The 20926-nt window shown below is 27.5% G+C and overlaps 1 protein-coding gene across 2 annotated transcripts; it reads right to left on the bottom strand.

Annotated features, from left to right (window-relative positions):
- Positions 1-390: 390 nt before the first annotated feature.
- LOC107451246 (SPRY domain-containing protein 3) lies at positions 391-20835 on the bottom strand. 2 transcript variants are annotated; one of them, XM_043043054.3, is made up of 10 exons: positions 20696-20835; positions 18987-19098; positions 17314-17514; positions 15145-15292; positions 12694-12879; positions 11753-11902; positions 11613-11670; positions 8917-8979; positions 6360-6553; positions 391-2100 (listed from the first exon to the last, which is right to left on the bottom strand). In XM_043043054.3, exons 2-10 carry the CDS (start codon positions 19040-19042, stop codon positions 1966-1968), a joined length of 1191 nt encoding a protein of 396 aa, XP_042898988.2. In that variant the 5' UTR covers positions 19043-19098; positions 20696-20835; the 3' UTR covers positions 391-1965. The 2 variants fall into 2 exon arrangements, with proteins under 2 accessions (XP_042898988.2, XP_042898989.2); XM_043043055.3 differs by having other exon boundaries at positions 20388-20715.
- Between the last annotated feature and the right edge of the window lie 91 nt (positions 20836-20926).

Below are 20926 nucleotides of genomic sequence, written 5' to 3' on the forward strand. Positions count from 1 at the left end.
TACTTGTGATTTGAGTCATCAATGCTTTTTATATCCAAGAAATAAAGTACAGCGCAAAAAATAAAAAACAGATCATCCTGAATAACTTTTGATCTAATGATTGGATCTTCATGTTCTAGGACTCAATCTGAATGGTTTGAAGGGGTGACCACAAATATGCTTATTCATTAATGCACATAATATTTTAAGTAACGAAATCAGACACAAAAATGTACTTTATAGTTCTTGTGAAATCAAATTTTAAAAAAGTGAGATATTTAAAATTCGATTTCTTAAGAACAACTCGACTAATTTCTCCAAGCATCAGACGTAGATCTTATTAATGCTCGGCCACAGAGGAGGCATTTGGATTGCGCACGCTGTTGGGATTTTTACCAATCAGATTCGAAATTTTTTTTTTGTTTGAACTTTATTTAACTAACGTTAAAAGTTGTTGCCAGGAATTGCTGCAAATTACTGTTTTTTTGTATCGCACTACTCACTACACTACTTCTTTTAAAAAATAGTGACTACAGTAGTTTCGCTACTTGGGGCGAAACTACTTCCAACCACTGCTACAAGTGAAATAAATAATTGTCCAAGCAATAAACGCCAATAGCTTTTCTCATAAATTAACCAAAGTAATCCAATGAACTAAATTTTGATGGAAAAAGTTTTTATAGTGTTAGTTTTATTATAGTTTTGTTAGATAGAAAAATATATTGATCAATAGTGAACATTTAGTGCATACAACGTAAATATGAATAGAATTTAGAACACTGCCTTTTGAATCACCTTTTAAGAAGTTCCCTTATGTTAAAATATATGACATTATTCAATGAGCAAAATAATGATTACCATGATATACAGAAATAAAACTACAAACAGTTAAAAATGTTTTGCATAATAACATAATAAGATACTTGATTATACAATAGAACAAGTATTATTATTACAAAATTACATAAATTTGAATCCTCAGAAAATAAGAACAAATTTTTATTTTCTTTGACTAATAAAAAGATTGGATTAAAAAAAAATGTTTGAGGATGCTAAACCAAATTTGTAATGATTACGTAGGTCAAGTTAAACATTAATAACTGTAAAAGTTTAATTTTAAAAAGTTATTAATAGTTAAAGAAGAAAAATTCATGATTTTTTTTAAAGCAACAGGTCATCACTTTTTCATATGTATGGAAAAAGTTTACACAATCTGTTTTACAAAATAAATTTTTCAGCACAGCAGCAGCAACCGTATCCGTATGCAGATAACTTAGCATCTAAGTTTTATTTTTATAAAGCAAATATACAAACTGGGGTAGGAATCACCGAGACTCCTTTTTAAAATATCTGTTAACTTGTTTATAATAAAAACCACAAAATTGAATTGAGAACAAAACAAAGAACAAAAAGTTATTCTATTACTTGGTGGACTTAACTGTAAAAGAATTCATTCCATTTTTAGTGTCACTGCATAAAATTGAACTTAAGTTTAAACAACATAACGTTTTTGTGTAAATTGTTAAGGATTTTATATTTAAAAATTATGCACGTTAGATGAATCTGAAATTTTTAGAACAATAATATCTGTCTGGCTGCATTAAGTCGCAGAAAAAATTTGAATTAAAGCAGATTTACTCTGTGAATTCGGTTAATTATGGTAGTTAATCATCCTGTTGCTTTAAAAAAAAGTAATGCTAAAGAGTATAAAACTAGTGATTCATAATCAAAAATAATTAAGAAACTCTAATGACTAGAGGTTTCAAATACGATAAAAAATAGATGTCAATTTCTTCTCCCCAACTCAAAATATACAAAAATAAAATTCTAAAATAATCTTCATTCTGTGAAACATATTTGGTATAGAAACAGAATACGACATTTGATTACCTGAATGAAAAAGGAGGGAAAAATAAGCACCTGATGATGAAGGATGTGACTTAGAAAGCACCTGAAAACTATAATGCAGCAGGGGAAAAAACAATTTCAACCAGTTAAAGGATGCAAGTCGACTTTCACTTTCTCATCGCTGCTTAGCATTCCAATAGTTGGGTAAAATCCACCCTTTGGAATGCATACATCTTTCTGGCCAATGGTTTTACCATTACGAGTAAAAAACACCTGAAATGGGTGCACATTCATTAGAATAGTACTATGACAGGTATTAAAATATTCACAATTTCTTAACATTGGTAGTCGTAAACATAAAATTGGGTCGGCCGTTCAATGACAGTTATAAAATAAACAGCCTTGCATAGCCAAATCTTTCAATAAATTATTTATTATCAACTGCATTATTTTTATAGTTCACTTAATTACAAATTTATTAAAAATTCTTAATTACAAATTTAATAAACTACAATTTTTTTTTTAATGTACTGATTACTTCACTACTTTCAAAATGTAGTAACTACTTTAAGGAAATGAACTGTACTGGGGAATCTTAATTTTCATTCATGTTCAAAATAGTTTTAAATAAAAAATTGGCTTATATTAAACATGAGGACTCATTAGGAGGTATCTCCATGTTTACACAAGCCAGAACCTAAAACATTTTAGTTCAAATTTGTTCGTTTAACTTTTAATTTTTAATGCCTTTTTTGACAGCAAATATTTAATTAAGTAATGCTAGAAAATTATCAAATATTTGCAATTTCGTAAAGTGTTTAATGCTCTTTTTTTTGTTGAGAAATTAAGCACATTGAAATAACATCAATGTTTCACGAGTGTACATTTGCATTTGAAAGTGTGACCCAAGCGATAAATTAGTATTATTCATAAAGGGTAGTTTAAATATCAATTATATGCGATTCTTATTAGATAATTCTTGTTAATGTTCAGCAACAGAGTAATTTTCATTGCATCTGTTGCTGGCCCTGCATACGTTTGTACTCATCAGATTAAAAAAATTAGCTGTGTTTGTATCTTGCTTCTTTGCTAAACTAACATTAAAAGAAGTTGCCAGGAATTGTTACAAATCCCTGTTATTTTTTTGTATCACACTACTCACAACCATATATGGCAACGTTACTTTTAAAAAGTAACGAGTAAAAGTACAAGTATTTTTAAAAAAAGTAACGAGTAAAAAGTTCTTATTTTAAAAAGTACAAGTAAAAGTACAAGTACTAAACAAAAAAAGTAACAATTTAAAAGTACATTTCTAGGAAATTGAAAATTCAAAGTAACCTAAAATTTTATTGAATAATATTCCTATGTTCTTTAATGTTTTTGCAAAATTGTTGTTATTTATTTAATTATTTTTAATTTTGAAAGTTATGGACATTAATTTATTTTTAAATTCGGAAGAATATTATAATATAATTTTATAATATAATCGTATAATATAATTTTAAAATCAAATATAATTTTAATATCAAACTTTTTATGGATTTGCACGAAAAAGAAATTTTATCTAAAATTTGAAAACTGGTTCAAAGAAAAGAAATAAACTGTTTAAATATTTACGAGTAAGCAAGTTCCTCTAACTTTAAAATATCGTTGGTGCGACTTATAGTACACAATTATAATTAATAAACCTCAATATAGTTGATTAATGAGAAACGAATATCAAAATTTACGAAAACGACAGCTCTTTCTTCTTTCCCTAGTTTATATTAATTTAAAGAGAGTCTTTTTTTATTTAAATAAAAATTTATATTTGCTAATTCAAAATAAATATTTGTTAACTTATTTAAATGAAAAAAAAAAGATGAAAGTGGTAGAAATCATATTATTACGGAATAAAATCTAATTCGAATGTTAAAAAGCTCCTGCAATAGTGAACATTTGAAATACCCAGGAGCCAAACCAGAAATCAAAATTATCTGTTTACATATAAAAAGGAGCTTAGATTTATGTTAATATTAGAACTATAAAAAAAAATTTTAATTTTGTTTTTATTTTCGGAAGCTTTATTTTATAAATAAATTACCTTGTTCGACAAATTTGATAAACATTACAACTTATGTTAGAAAATAAATTTTAAAAAAATAGATTCATATACAGGAAACCCCTATAAATCCAATAAACTACAAATTATATTTTGTTTTTAACTATAAATTTTTTTTATTTTAAAATATTTCATAATGGTAATTTTTGGATTTGTAATGATGTGCAAATTATGAACAAATGTTTTATTTTAAAATTTTATGAAATAAATAACTAATAACTAATTATCCACGATGTGCAATACTAAATCCAAAAATTATAAACAAAAGTTTCATTTTAAAATTTTATGAAATGAATAACTAATACGTTTACGTAATAGTATATATGTTACGTTTAATATAATTCAAAAAAAATATTTTGTTGCAAAATTAAAAAAATTATAATATTTTAGATTTTTTTTAATGCATTCTACATCTCCATTAAATAAAGCATTGTTTTTATAATTTAATACTTTAACGTTAAAAAATGTAAAACTTGTGTCCAAATTTTTTGTAATAGTAATATGAAATTAGTGACTTAAATTATTTAAAAAAGCATCCAATGCGCACACATTGTTAACAAAATTTTTAATTAACATATTTAAATGAATGAAAAATGTTTCAAATAAATATAAAATGTTATTTTATAAATTGAAAATTAGATATTAAAATTTATATGAAATATAAAATTTTTATGAATAATTAGATATTAAAATTTTTTAGAAAGCTTACTGAGTTTCAGAAAAAAGTAACGATTTCATTCGACATTTCCGTTACAAATACTTGTACTTTTTCCCTAAAAAAGTAACGAAAGTACAAGTAAAAGTACTAAATTTAAAAAGTAACGAAGTACAAGTAAAAGTACGTACTTTTTACTTGTACCGGCGGTACAAGTAACGAAAGTAAAAGTACTGCCATATATGCTCACAACACTACATTTTTTTTTTAAATGTAGCAACTACAGTAGTTTCATTACTTGCAATGTGCTACTTCTGATCACCAATTTGCAGTGAGCTCCTTCTAACCATTGACAAAAAGAAGTATTTTCTAAAGAGAGTTTTGAAGGACGCTTTCAGCTATAATTGCAATCTTACAACATATTACTCTACAAATTTTGTTTAACCTTTTTCTAATAGATAGCGACACTGAGTTGATTTTTAGAATAGAAATTCAATTTGTTGCTTGTTTCACAGGAATATTACTCTAATTCAAATTTTAGATTATGGGAATCTTTCTAACGTTTTTCACAATTTTGTAAAAATCCAAATATCAATGTTTTGCAATTTTGTATAATGTTGCAGAAATGCAATTATTTGTTTTGTGATTACAGTAGAGTCCCGATTATTCGAGTTAATGGGGACCGCAACAGACTCGGATAACTGAAAAACTCGGTTAAAGCGAAGAGTATAAAAACGGAAAGAAAAAGAGAAGGTGTAAATGTAATATATTTAAGAAATACAAAATGTATACGAGTATACCACATACAATTCATATTATAATTAAAAAGCTTGCTTAAAAACATTTAAAAAGCATACTTTACGAGAATTAAATAGTTTTTACTTAAAAAAAGTCCTTAATCGTTTTTTGTTCTACGTAACTTTGGCGCTTTTCTGTAGTAATTTTCGCCTTTTTTAGGGATAACAGGAAGGCTGGTGTCGCCTCTTTTTGTTGTTCTATATATTCAATAGTACATTCGATAGCTTTTAGTCCATCTGTATGAGAGATTTTTATATGTTGATTTTAATAATCACTGTCTTCATCATCTTCGCTAGATTCATTATCATTATTGACGATATTAACGATATTTTCATCAGACCAAGTTGTTGGATTTTGTTTTTCTGAGTGTTTGGAAGATAAAATTCAGATTTATTTTTCAGCGGTTTTTTAAAAATAAACTAGAACAAAAAAAATCCTTGAAATATTTGATAGCTCGGTTAAAGCGGAAACTCGGATAACTGGGGCTCGGATAATCGGGACTCTACTGTATTTTTCAATAGTTATTATAAATTTTTTATGTGTTTAAAGTTATACATTTTAACGTAATAGGAATTAAAAAAAAAAAACAACAAATAAATTGGTGTTGAAATAATAAATACGTTCAGCCACTTTTTATAAAGTTTAAAGATAAAAAAGTGTTTGACAGTACTTCAGAATCACTTTTTTGTGGTATATAGACATTTTGGCATATCTAGTGATATTTAAATAAAATAACGCGAACAATATAATTATTAAATGTGGGATCTTCTATACTATATGACAAACACCTAATCTATAATTAAGTTCATTACACACATTTCGGATTTAATAACTGCTGCAAGTATTTGCAGTGTTTTCAGCATTGGTGATTCATAAACAGTGGCTTTAGTATGTTGGTGGCATGTGATTTATCGTTTTAAACTACTGATGATGAAAAAAACTGCTCAAACATGATTATGAAAATCTAATTTTAGAAACCTGTATGTTAACACCAAATTCAATATTTTCTTTTGCTTTCCACCATTCCTCATCTTCAGATTCACTCAGAGACCCCGACAATTCATCATCGAAGTCTGCATTTAAGGAAGACGGACCATTTTCACTCGTTTCATCACAGTCAAAGTAACAAACAAAGTCTCGGGGGAACATAATTCCACATCCCATTATGTCACCTAGAACAAGAGTTAAATACAATCTATAAAGTAGTCAAAACTATGGCATACATTACAGAACAATGTAAAAATTTTTTCATGATTTTTCAAGACTAATTTTATAGAATTTCCCCAATTTTTGTAACTGGTGGTACACATTTTATTATTAATTTTTCAGACATGAAATTTTATACACTACTACATGTAATTGGTTCAAACATTCATATAAAACCCCACTTTGTCCTCTTATGGTAAGGCATTCAAAATATTTGCAAAATTACCAAAATTTTTTAAAACTTTAGTTATTATCTGCCTACCACTCTAGAAAATATTTTGAATAAAAGCGTAGTAGCTGACCCTGTGGCAGAATTTATTCTAATACTAATATCTTTCTGCAAGACACTTTTAAAAATAGCAAATATACTGTTACTAATTTAAAGTCATCATGAAAGAAAAAAAAAAAACTTTTCGGATCAAACAAAATAATTTTTTTAATTGAATATGAATTATTTTTTTAAATTCTACCATGGGCGATATTCTTGCATTTTGTAGGGGGAAAACACTTTCCCCCTACTATTTAATTTTTGGCATTTTGAAAAATCATCAACACATTAAAAAATTTTTGAAATTTGTAGCAGTAATTATAGGGGGGTATGATTGACAGCAAAATCAAACGAAAGGGAGTCTTCAAGAAAAGGTTACTAAATGCGTGTTTTTATTTCAAGATCAGTTGCAGGAAAGAAAACGAAATTTTTTTCATTTTTACTCTTTATTTTTCATTATTCTCAAATGAGAATAGAAAAATCACAAGCATTTTTTTCCACTCAGATGCACGAGAAAGGCATATTTTGAATATAATTCTGTAGAAAAGATAAACTTTTTAGAAAATTTCTGCAGAAAAGAAAACCAAAATTTTTTACTTCCCAAAGGAAAAATCTTTCTGCAAGAACTCAGTAACATTCACCGACAATGTCGCCATCCTCTGCCATGGCGGGGGGGGGGGGGGGGGGGCAGCCCTGAATATCATCCAACTTTCAAAATCTCAATACAGTTAAATTACAATTATTTAAACTGGGTTCCCACGCAATTTTTTTAAAAAAATTCAAGGACTTTTCATTTTCAATGACTTTCAAGGACTTAAAATCAAATTTTTCAAGGACCTATTCAGTATTATTGTTATATGCTAAAGTACATGTCAACCAGATTTTCCAATTACGTAGAAGCAGAAATTGTATATTTTTAAATTAAATTTATCAGCTAACAATACAAATGGCTGATAGTTACATTGTTGTTTCAAAACACCTAGAAAAAATTTTCAATTGACAAAAAAAAAAAAAAAAAAAAAAAACTCCAACAATACAAACCAGCATCAGTGAAATTTTTCATGAAAATTCAATGAAGTGAATTAGAATTAATGAAACTGAATGAATGTATAAAGCATATTATACATTCATTCAATTTCCTAATATAAATTCTGATGAGTAATTTGCAAATCACTTTAAAGTAATATTTGACATGTGATTCATTAATCACTTTCAGTTAAACCGCAATTCGTAAAGCATTTCATATGATTTCCGATCCGTAAATCAAGAATCTTTTTAATGTGAATTATGATGTTTATTCATAATCAATGAAACCTGTAGAACTAAATTTTATTTATTAGCAGTAAAAACTAACAGTAAAAGTTTGATAATAAATGATAAAAAAATTAATTATACTTTGTACTTAAAAGAACAATATTAACCTGTTGTAATAATAGAGTTAACACATTGAACATATTTCTAAATCCATTAAACACTATATATTATTCGAAAACTATGACTAAAAAACCTAAAATTTGCTAGAAATTTTAGCTTTTAAAACATCAGAGCCTGAAAAATCTAGGAGAGAAAAGTTTTGCATCTTCTTTAACCCCTTTTCACTTCAAGCATTAATAACTGCATCAATCAGAATTTCTATAATTTTCCTTTGAATTTATTATTTTGTTACTACTTTTTTGGAAGAAAAATTAGTAGTATTTTAATTCCTAAAAAATCAAGTACTTTTCAAGTACCCTATGACAGAATTCAAGGACTTTTCAGGGCCCTGATATTTTTCAACCAAATTCAAGGACTTTCAAGTACCGTGGGAACCCTGTTAAATTAAAAAAAAAAAAATATTTGATTATCGGTGTCTCCTTTCATATTCACATAGTTTATATTTGATTGCATTATTAAGATGATTGATAGATTCAGATTCTTTTTCAAATAAAGGAGATAAAAAATTAAAAGAATTTATTTTATGCTGTTTTCAAAGAAGCACTTTCCTAAAAGTAACTATACATAAAAACACATTACAAAAAGAATTGAATTTCAAAACATTATAATTCAGAGAATAATACAAACCCTTATAACAACGAGGCCCAAAAGGATCTCCAACACCACTACCGACAAATATTTTCCCATCATCTGCACAAAAATAAAAACAAAATTAAAAATTTTTTTATTTGCAAATCATTCCAAAACATTGAAAGAATATTGAGAAAGGAGAAAAAGCAAAAATTGTTCCTAACATTTAATAGTATTATGCATATAAGTAATAAAAGCATACATTTGTCTCAAAAAAAAAAAAATCTTGCTACTGAAAATTTGCTGACATTTTGAATTAAGTTTTTAACATTTTCCTTTTTTTTTTTTCAGATTGAATATATTTTATTTAAACATTATGGCATAAAAAATAACATAAAACTTTACTATGGCAAAATGTAAAACTTGACAAGCAGTAAATATATTAACAAATCAGCAATAAAATTAACTTAATAAAATTATCAGTTTAAAACTGCAACAACAAAAAAAAAAAATCGGTCTAGAAATCTAGTTTATTGCCATTTTGAGAAAATGTCTGTTTTTAGAACATTTTTCTGAAATATGCCAACTTTATAGTTAGGTGGAAAAAAATGGAAAAATTTAACAAGTTCGGGAATTTTTTTTCGCAACAGCAGGGTTCCCACTCATTTTTTTAAAAAAATTCAAGAACTTTTCAATGACTTTCAAGGACCTATTCAATATTACAATTATATGCTAAATTACACGTCAACTAGATTTTACAATTACGTAGAAGCAGAAATTGTATATTTTTAAAGCACAATGCTTATTTGACAACAACAAAAAAATATTTATTAAATTTATCATCTAATAATACAAATGGCTGATAGTTAAATTGCTGTTTTCAAACCACTTTGAAAAATTCCAGTAGACTGAAAAAAAAAAAAAAAAACTCCAATTGACATGGGATAAAAGCCAAAATTTGAAAACTAACATCAGTGAAACTTTTTTTGAAAAATTTAATGAAGTGAATTAGAATTAATGAAATTGAGTGAATGAATAATGCATATTATTACATTAAACAAGCATAGTAAATAATTTATAATGTTTGCGTAATTGCACGGCTGATAAAACATAAATACTTCTTTTTAATATGTTATATCAAATTTTAGGTTACAGGAAATGTATATAATTAGATAAAATATCAAAATATACCTATTTAACATATCTGTTTCAATTTTAATAACAAATTACTATTTTGTTACTTCAGAAAATGAGTAATGTATTTCGAACATAATAAAATCTATTGTAGAACAATATTTTACGGAAAACTAATTAAGACATATCAAGCTTTATTTTCTTTAAAGTATATCCATAAAATGTGAAGCGCAATTTTTAAAATTTTGTTAATCTGATTAATTTTTACTAAGCGTTATTTTCAAATCGCATTTATACGAATCTAGATATACTATATGTAAATCAAAATTATAAGAAAGGTGAAGTAAGTCTCAAAGAATACGTTAATAACGTATCGCAATGTGTGATTTGTAAATTTAAATTGAATTGTGGTTAATGCATCTTAAATCGGAACAATATAAATACCTAATGATACAAAACGCACGAACTAACAAGACGTAAATCAAAATGTGTGATACATAAATCACTTCAATATGAATTCTGTTGTGTGATTAGCTAATAGTTTTCATGTGAATTGTAATCATTATGATGCAAACTGCAATTTATGAATCGAAAGGTGCTTAATATAGAAAAGCTATGTGTGATTCTTAAATCATTTTGACGAGAATTGCAAGTGATAATTCTTCTATCTCTCTTTTGTGAATCGCAAAGCGTGATTTGTAAACTACTAGAATGAAAATTATTAGGCATGATTCTGAAATTACTTAAATACGTATCACATTATATGATTCAGAAATAACTTAAATTGAAATCATGATGTGTGAATCCTGATGTGTAATTTGCAAATCACTTTAAAGTAATATTCAATATGTGATTCATTAATCACTTTCATTTAAATCGCAATTCATAGAACATTTTATATGAATTCCAATCCGTGAATCGAGAATAAGTTTAATGTGAATCACAATGTTTATTCATAATCAATGAATCCAGCAGAACAAAATTTTATTTATTAGCAGTAAAAACTAAACGTAAAAATTTGGTTATAAATTTTAAAAAATTAATTACCCTTCGTACGTAAATTAAAAGAATAAATAGGATAACAATATAAACCTGTTGTAATAATGGAGTTAACACATTGAACACATTTCCAAATCCATTAAACACTATATATCATTCGAAAATTATGACCACAAAACCTAAAATTTGCTAGAAATTTCAGCTTTCAAAACATCAGAGAGATGAACAATAATCGGGTGTGAAAATTTAGGAGAAAAAAGTTTTGGAATCTTCTTTAGCACCTTTTCACTTCAAGCATTAAAAATTGCATCTATCAAAATTTCTATAATTTTCCTTCGAATTTATTTAATATTTTTTTACTGCTTTTTTATAAAAAGATAAGTATTATTTTAATTCCTAAAAAATCAAATACTTTTCAGGTACCCTACAGCAGAGTTCAAGGACTTTTCAGGGCCCTGATTTTTTTTCAACAAAATTCAAGGATTTTCAAGTACCGTGGGAACCCTGAACAGTTTCTAAAGAACATGTTTCTAAGTGGCATTGACATTAATGCATTGAAGTATTAATATATTAGTGAATTATAAAAGTACAATTCAGAATATAGTTTTATGACAATTTACCTGCATGGTAAGCTATTGACCCTTTATTCCAGCCTGGATGCCTGTATTTCGGATAATCCTAATGAAAATTAATTTATAATCAATAACACATTTGTTATTTTATTACCTATAAAAATGCAAGCAACAAAAAAATAGTTTACTTTTCTAGCTAGACCTATAGCAATATAGCAGTTTTCTCCTGGATCTAAAATTTCAATTTCAAAATAATGGTGCGTAGTATCTAAAGGATATTTGGCTTGAGCTAAACCAACATCAATGATACTTTTACCTCGACCGGCATATTCTAATATCTATAAAGAGCAAGCAAGCATATTAAACCAGGTAACACTTATAGAAATGGATGGTGTTTTCAAGATAAATGTAAACAACAATCTCGAGCTCTTGACCTCCTCTACTTCCAGTTAGAAAATATACAACCTGCTTACTACAGCTCATTATACGAGGTGATATTTTCAAGCAGATAATTATGATTTTAATAAGAGAAATAATTTCAGAGCTCAAATCTGCTGTATTTCATAAGATATTAAGTAATTCTGGTGTGTTTGAAGTGAAAGTTTGCTTTGGTTTTTTGGAGACGTATTGTTAAAAAAGGTGACATGGTTGCTAGATTTTGAAAGAAATTGCACTTTCGGCAGTTCTGATCTGGCCTCTTTTTACTCGTCTATAACTGTTTGTTCTCAGTGCGAGTCGTGCACCATCGTGCCTCAGAGTCAGCAAGTTGTTTGAGCAGTGAGATTAAGTTCATTTTACAAATTATCATTTAGATATTATATTGATAACAAAGTGAAAAATGTTTTATAACTAGTCCTTTTTCAAACGACGATTGTTATGTATTGAAACAACAAGTCTTTGATTTTTCTTTTAAACACAAATAATAAATCAGGTAACAAATAGACATATACAAGAAATACTATTCAAGAGATTTTCAAAACACAATTATGACATTGTGAGCCAAATAGCTTCAAAACACACCTAAAAGAGTAACCTGGAAGTATAGGCAGTCAAGAGCTGACAGCGCACCCTAGAGTAGAAAACACCATTCATATTACCAACCCATCAGTTTAATATACTCGACACTCACTGAGCCATTGAGTTTGATATCATGCAATCTAGACCACTCTTCTTCGTTACTGTCTATGCACATAGACATATCTTCCTCGGGTGTCCACTTAGATCGTCCAATGTAAAAAAGTTGAGCTCCAAAGGCATTAAGACCAACAGCAGGGTAAAGTCCACCAGCTGGCATGGTACAAACAGTTTGGCCAATCTGAAATATAAAAGTATTAAAATTTTTATGTAAGGAGCTAAAAATTGAGATTAAAGGAGAGGAATAGGAATTAGAAGAAATTAAAATGGATAATAGAATATAAAATCCATAATGAAAACTTTTAAAAGACATAAAATATTTTTTTTTTAAATGTCCAATATAAGTACTTTAAAAAACTTCAATAAACAAAATTTTATAAAATAATAGAATCAGTTTTGCTATACTCTATTATCAAATTAAAAAAAAAAAAGAATGAGATCAAGGTTCATTCAAGTATATCAAGGTTCAAAAGTATATCAGGGTTCATTCAAGGTGGGATTTGTTATTAAAATAAATAAAAAAATTCTGCCCTGCTTGTCTGCTATTCACCCAATTTTCTGATAAATCCATATTGTTTTTGTTATCCGTTTTCTGGCAGCTATTTAACTTTCTGAGAGGTCATTTCCCAGTTGCTTTAAAAATTTTGATCATTTCAATACAAAATTAATAGGTCATGCAAGATTTATAAAATGAGAGAATATTGCTAATTTCAAAACCAATCCATGGTACTAGGTTGGTAGGTACTTAATTTACGTCGCACTAGAGTTGTACAATGGGCTGCTGGCAACAGTCTGGGAAACACCCCTGAGGATGATCTGAAGTCATAATACAGTCAAACCCCGCTATAGTGGACACGGTTTATAGTGAACTCCCGGATATAGTGAATGAAATGCTCGGCCCCGTACCTTGCTATACACGTATAATGTTATTTTTAGTGGATATAGTGAACCAAAAAAGTGAGGAAGTTGGATATAATGAACTTTTTTCTGTCTTCGACTATTTCCCCCCCATTTTCTTTGCAAATAATTTTGAAATTTCTACTTCAAAATAAATACATATACCGATTTTTAAAACCATCTATAGAAACTACTTTAATGTGCTCGTATGGCAGGTTAGACAGGTTCAAAAAGCGGAATAACAGAAATTCAGGAAAAATTATCTGAGAGTCGGGAAGTGTTTCCATATCTGATGTTGAGAATTGCTCATCAGCTAAAGATTACAAATTTTTTTTTGTAAGCAAGACGAAGAGTGATGAAAAATAACATATTTTTTGCTACTACATAATATTTTTCAGTCATTTATGTGAATATAATGTAATAAAAGGGAGGAGTTTGGGAACCATTAGTGAAATTGCCTGCGTAACGGATATAGTGAACTCCCGGTTATAGTGAACCGAAATTTCGGTCCCTTGAATGTTCACTATAGCGGGGTTTGACTGTATAGCAATTTTGATCCTCTGCATAAGGGATGGTTCTCCTGCTATGGCAGCCCAATGATCTGCATGCAAAGTCGAGCCGGTAGAACAGTTTAACAAGGACCTATACTGCCCACCCTCCGTCCCTACGCAGGTTGATCAAAGTGGTCGCAACTCCCTTATTAAGTGCAGCCAATGATGCTTGACTTCAGTGTTCTATTGGGAACTGTACCATGTCCTTAAGTAAGTTCAGTTCACAGCAGGAGTAAAAAAAAAAAACTGATTTATAGAATGTGCAAATTTAACTGAGAACTATTTGTTTCAGCTGAAATATGTTTCTTAGAGAATTAGATTTGTTTTTAAATGAAAAAAATTACACAAATAAAATATTATAAGTTTCTAAAAAAACGATTTTTTTAGGGTAAAATACTATGCTCTATATTGCTGATAGGATATAGTGACCTATCTAATGCCTTTAAGGTCTATAATGAACAACCCTGGAAATATAATTATTAATGTCTTGAAAAATTATTTAGGGAATAAAATCAAACATTGGTTTCTTTGGAGGCTGATTTGCCTGGTTGCTATTATTTTATGGACCTATTTCTTAGATTTAAAAACCCTTAACAATTTGAAAATTTCTTTTATTTATTTTTATTTGATGAAGTGACAACTTGTCTTACTCATGCTGCAACAACAACCTTTTGCAGTAGTTTGCTATCTCTTTATTTTTAGAGAACTCACAAGGAACTTTTTCAAACTATATTGACACATAAATAAGTAAGATAACAATGAATAACTTACAGTGTGGTGCTTCAATATAGAACAATCCAAAATAGATATTAATTCAACAAAAAAAAATAATAATAATTACAAACATTCAATGCACAAAAAAAAAAGAATCTTTAGCCGATAATTCTAAAATTGCATGTTTAAAACAGGAAATTTAACAAATAACGTAAGAAATGTTCAAGGATCTTCAACAATAATCACCAAAAATATATCTACTGCACTATTAGAAATAATCTTACTTCTTTTCCGTTTTTTGTGAAGAAAACAGCTGCTTCATTCTCTTGAGTATCTTCAGGTGAAGATTTAAACTTCAGACCACATCCTAAGCGATCTTGGCAATAAAATTTCGGACCGATTCCAATCACTTTAGGTGTGTCTTTGTAAAGCCTAAAGAAATAAAAGCAACACAGTTGACCTTTATACTATGAGTTCCATCATCATGGCAATTCATATTTTTAATCAGGATGTAGGTGTAAGCATTTGTGGGTCTGCATTTCACAATCAATATACATACACAATAAAAATATGCATTAAAACAAATGCGGCTAATTTTCGTCATAATTATGTTTTGTAAATATCTTATCATATATTTACAACAAGATAAATAGGTCTAATTGTTTGTCAAAAAAACAAAGTATTTATTGTCTAGCAATAAAGGTTATTTGCACTGAGAATGAGGGGTGAAACGAAGTGATTTGGCTGAATATTCCCTTGGCTGAATTTGTATGAATATATTTGGCAAAAATATCGACAGAAAACACTTTAAAAAAAAAAAACATTAATAAATATTATTTTTTATATCTAAATAAGTTTAATCATTATTTAAAAATAATCAAAAATTAGCTGCATTATTGGCATGGGGTAAAGAAAATTTTTTTTAAAATAAAAATGTTTAAGATAATAAAGAAAATTAGATATTACAATAATTAGAAATATTTAAGATAAATAAAAACTGACTAACAGTTATCAAAAAACTAAAGTTGTAGAGCTGAAAAAAGATAAATAGAAAAAATATCGTCTTAGACCTTAAAACAAATTTTTAATGCTAAAAATAATATTTTCCAGAAAGACATTATCCATTAAACATTAAAAGAGGTCATGTCTATCAGAAACGCTTTTAAAACTGCAGCTCTAATATAAAAACACCCATAAAGAGATTATATACAAAAGAAAACATAAAAATTGATCTTAATTTTTGAAAGAAAATTTTAAAGGCTGAACATCTCAGCTGTCCAATATTTTCAAGAAAAAGGGAAGTTTAATATCTAATAGAAACCCTTTTAATGGCTGTGTCACAATAAAAATGTCTAAAAAAACAAAAGCTTTCTGAAAAAGAAAAAGCTAGACAGAAACCAAAACAAAACCATTTTTAATTTTTAAACGAAAGATTTAATGCTAAAACTCTAAACTTAACTTTTTTATGATGCCATATTTTTAGAAAAATCAACTATAAAAGAATAACGTTTATTAGATATATTCTCTAAAAAATGCTGATAAAAAAGAAAAGTTAAGAAAAAAGTTAACTAGAAACAGAAAATTCTGAAATACAACTTTAACATTGAGAATCACAGTTTTCTATGTTGTCGGTTTTCTATGTTGTCTTACCATACAGGAAAAAAGTGACAGTGAAAGAATAGTGTTTAATAGAAATGCTCCATTAAAATTCTGCGTTATAGTTAATACAGAAAAAAAATTAAAAATGAAACAAATAAATAAGTAATTAAAAAAAGTTGTCAATTTCGAGAAAATAAACGACGAACAAAAAAGGCCAAAATTGACTTGCCTGAATCTAATTTTTTTTAAAAATTCACCATTACAAAACCCATGGTTCAGTATATAAAGTAATTTAGTTTCAATTCTTCAAATTTCGCTTTTCTATTTTTCTTTTAAAACACAAATGAACAAGTTTTAGAACTTAACAAATATGTGTAAAAACAAATTTCTAATAATATATACTAGTAAAAAATATGATTTTAGATTATTCTTTGTTAAATCTATTCAAATTCCTCCCCCCCCCCACAAAAAATTATCAAAAAATACTTTTCCGAATAATACTTTGCCGAATATTCAGCCAAACATTCATTTGAATATTTAGCCCATTATTCCGCTAACCAAAAGGGCCGAATATTCGATGCATCCCTACTATGAATATGGCTTAATACACGTCAATCACTGATATGATATAAGATCAATTTCATGTTAGATACTGAGTTGTTAAAATTTTAAATTGTTAAATTCAAGAAAAATATAGAGAGGTAAAATTTTAGAAAATATTGAATTTTTTTTTTAATGTTTGCTACAGTCAAATTAGGCTTTTTTTTTTTAAATGTCTATAATCATTACATGAAAAGAAGTAACAAAAATTTTTTTGAATAGGGTACTAAGAAAATAATATTAAAATAAATTACCTTCCCTCACTTATATATCCTATAGAATCAGGTACATAACCTGGATATTGATCTAAAGGATGCTTAGAAGATACCAGGCCTATAGCAATTCCACCAGTAGTACCAATATCTTCAATGAGTACCTCAAAATAATTGCATTCTGGTTTTAAACCAAAATTATGAATGAACATACCAACTCGCCCAGATTCATCAGGAGCATATCTGTAACAATTTGATAAATGGTCCAATTAATTCGGATGAGGAAAGAAATTTCATAAAATTGTAAGGAGATAACAGTAACTAAACAATAATGTAAGTGTAAATTTTTTTTTAAATGTTTTGTTGTGTGAAATATAAAAAAAGTCAATCTTCATTCACAGTAGGAATAACTTGAAACTTCTCTGCAGATAAGGAATAAGCTTAACTTTTCAATAACTCTTGATAAATTTTTTTTAAACATTTATGTTTTAATATTTTGTTTATTTTATAACAAACTTTATAGGTATTAATTCACTTTTTTTTAAATATTATGGTATAAAATTTCAGTTAAATTAACATTAAGGTTTTAGCAACAATTCCGTAAACACAACGTTTCTGTTACTTAAAATTAGTAATTGTTGTAATTAAAAGTATTTTAAAGCAAATTATTAGTGCTAGGGAAGTCGCAGAAAGCCCAAAAAATTCTGCCACAGGAATGTGAACACAGTTTTTGGGAATTTCGTCATTATCGTGGAAAACTTTTTACTATTACTAAAAGAGAAAAAAATCCGCCTCTTCAAATATTTTTTGTCTTTTTTGAATTCCCAGGGATAATAGAAAAGATTCATTCTTATGCCTTATCTTACTAATGCAAATGTAATTTAAGATGAAGAATGTTGTTTCATATTTACACAATTAAAAAGTCACTATTACGATTTGTGTTCAAGTGACTTAAAAATTATGCATCAGAATTATCATTTATACGATTTTAAAATTAAACATCAAAATTCATATTCACGCAATTTTTTAAAATTAAATGCCAAGATTCGTGTGATTTAAAAATCACACAATTTAAATAAATAAATAAAATATTGCACCAATATTTTTATGAAAATGTTGATAACATTCTGTGGATAAATGCTTCCTTTCATGCATTTTTTTTTTGTCCAAATTTCAGGATTTTTTTTTAATTTTTTAAAAAGCGTTTTTGCAGATAAAATTTTTGAATTTCTATTTTCAGCTTCTTTTTTTTTACCAGACTCATTCCTGTGGTATGAATCAATATAGAGTTTAAATTAAATATTTTAAAAAAAAAGTCTGTGATTTTCAAACAAATTTCACTGAAATGAGATAGCAACAAAAAGGTTGAAAGTAGCCATAAGAGTTAATCTATGCATGTAGAAAGCATTTTAAAGGAGATAATTTGTTTATGGAAAGTTTCTCATTTTATCTGGGTCTGCTACCAGGCTATAAGCTATTAAAAAAATTTTAACAAATAAAACTAAAGAGATTTGAAAAATTTAAATTTGAAACTGCATTACATCACAAAAAGAAAAAAAAAAGATTTAAAAATATTAAGTGAAACATCATAATATGTTAGCAAATATCATTGAAAACAAAAGGAATAAAAATTATAAATAAAATAGATAAAGATGGCACAGGAGAAACATGCTTTAAAAAAAAGCCTTTGAACTAAGAAACAGAATTATAATTACCTAATTTGATCACCGAAAATCTCAAGTCTTTCAGCTTTATAATATAGATCGGCCATCCATAAAGAGATTTTTTAAATCACCATCCATTCGTACATAAAGTTTAAAAGTACATCTGTACAAAACACAAAATTAATAAATGAAATTGTTGAACCTACTATACAAATAAACGCTTATTAAAAAAAATGCAGAAACCAAATTTGTATAAGAATTTTTCAAAAAATGACACCTTTACAAATATTTTGAAATGAATAAATTAACTATTCCGTATGCATTTTCACTAAGCCATTAATGTATGCCTTGAAAACTATTTTTTAAAAAAAAAGCTAATAAAGAGAACTTAAATGAAAATTTACAATAAAGATTAGCGGAGATTTCCATATTGTGATCTGCAGAATAATAATCGGCAAGTCTTGGAAACGACCCGCGAGAAACTAAAAATAAACATCACAGAAAGGTTCCAACTTGAAAGGTATAACTCGTAGCCACAACTAGGTACACATGTACACGTTTTTTTAAAAATTAAATTTGTAAGTTTAAAATCGATTTGGCACCTTGACGATTGTAGTCGGCATGACAGATCACGATACGCAAATATCCTCAACGATATGACATGTACACAATTATGATGAAATATGAAAATCTTCGATTAATAACACGTAAACTTTCATAAACATTTAACATAATTCCCTGAAGTCTGACATTCACAGTGTGTAGCAGATATATATTGTAAAAAGAAGTGTGCTGTCTGAAAAAAATAAACTCTGAAAACTATAGAGTTTGCAAACAGTAAACATGTGTATGAAATTGTGTTCAAAGAAAATATTTTAGGTCTACATGCATTTATAGTTGTTATTATACATTTATATTGTTATGGCAAACAATATTATTCTTTAGTTGTCAAAATTAGTCATTTAATAAATTATAAAGTGACTTTATTTAAATACTCCTTGTATCAACTGCAAGAGGATATTTCCGTATCGTGATTTGTGGCAGAATAATCACCGTGTCTTGGCAACTACGGAGCAGTGGAATGCCAAAAGCTAAAAAAAAACATCACAGAAAGGGACCAACTCTAATGTATAACTCATACCCCCCCCCCCCCAGCAAACTTCTACATGTTTTTTTTCTTTTTTTCAATTTTCCTGTTTAAAAACAATTTGGCACTTTGGCGATTGTAGTCGGCGTGACAGATCACGATACGGAAATATCCCCAACAACTTTAACATATCAGTAAATGATTTTATTGTTTTTGTTTTCTTCCCCCAGAAAACAAAGCACGTTTTAATTAATTATAAATATTGTCAGCATTTAAATGCATAAAGATTTCATTTACAATAATAAAATTATTTATAACCATATACTGATATTTTAAAAGAAAATTTCGAGAGCTACATTAGATACCATTAATATAAAACATAGTATTGAGAAGTAATATTCCTCTGACAATGGTCATGGCTTAGTCTAAAACTAAATGCTCGTAAAGTAATATAGGAAAAAGAATATTTTATGACAAAAATACTACGAACAAAATCGTAGTTTTTCATCATTAGTATTAGTAGTACATTGCTATGATTAGATCAATATCTTAATTCAGCTACATGAATAATAAAGAAAGTGGCAACATTCGATCGATTAAGGTAACAAGTTAAGAAAAACATATTATGAATATTAAGTCAATGTCAAATACATTTGATAAACAAAGTTATTACATCATTATATTATCTGGCACAAAACCACAAGACGAATTTCTTTTTTATCCCACTGGTTTATTTTTATTTTGTTTCATGCTGTGCAAACATATGCAGTTGCAGTTTTAGATCAGATTTATTTCTGTAAATTTTTATCAATACATTTATTTACGAGCCTTTTCAAAAAGAATACCTAGCAATTATAAAAAAAAATTTAAACCGTTTAGCTACATATTTTAGGAAGAAAATTCT

This window comes from Parasteatoda tepidariorum, chromosome 9, assembly GCF_982258835.1.
Source record: "Parasteatoda tepidariorum strain Cologne lab strain chromosome 9, Ptep-v5.0, whole genome shotgun sequence".
Taxonomy (NCBI): domain Eukaryota; kingdom Metazoa; phylum Arthropoda; class Arachnida; order Araneae; family Theridiidae; genus Parasteatoda; species Parasteatoda tepidariorum.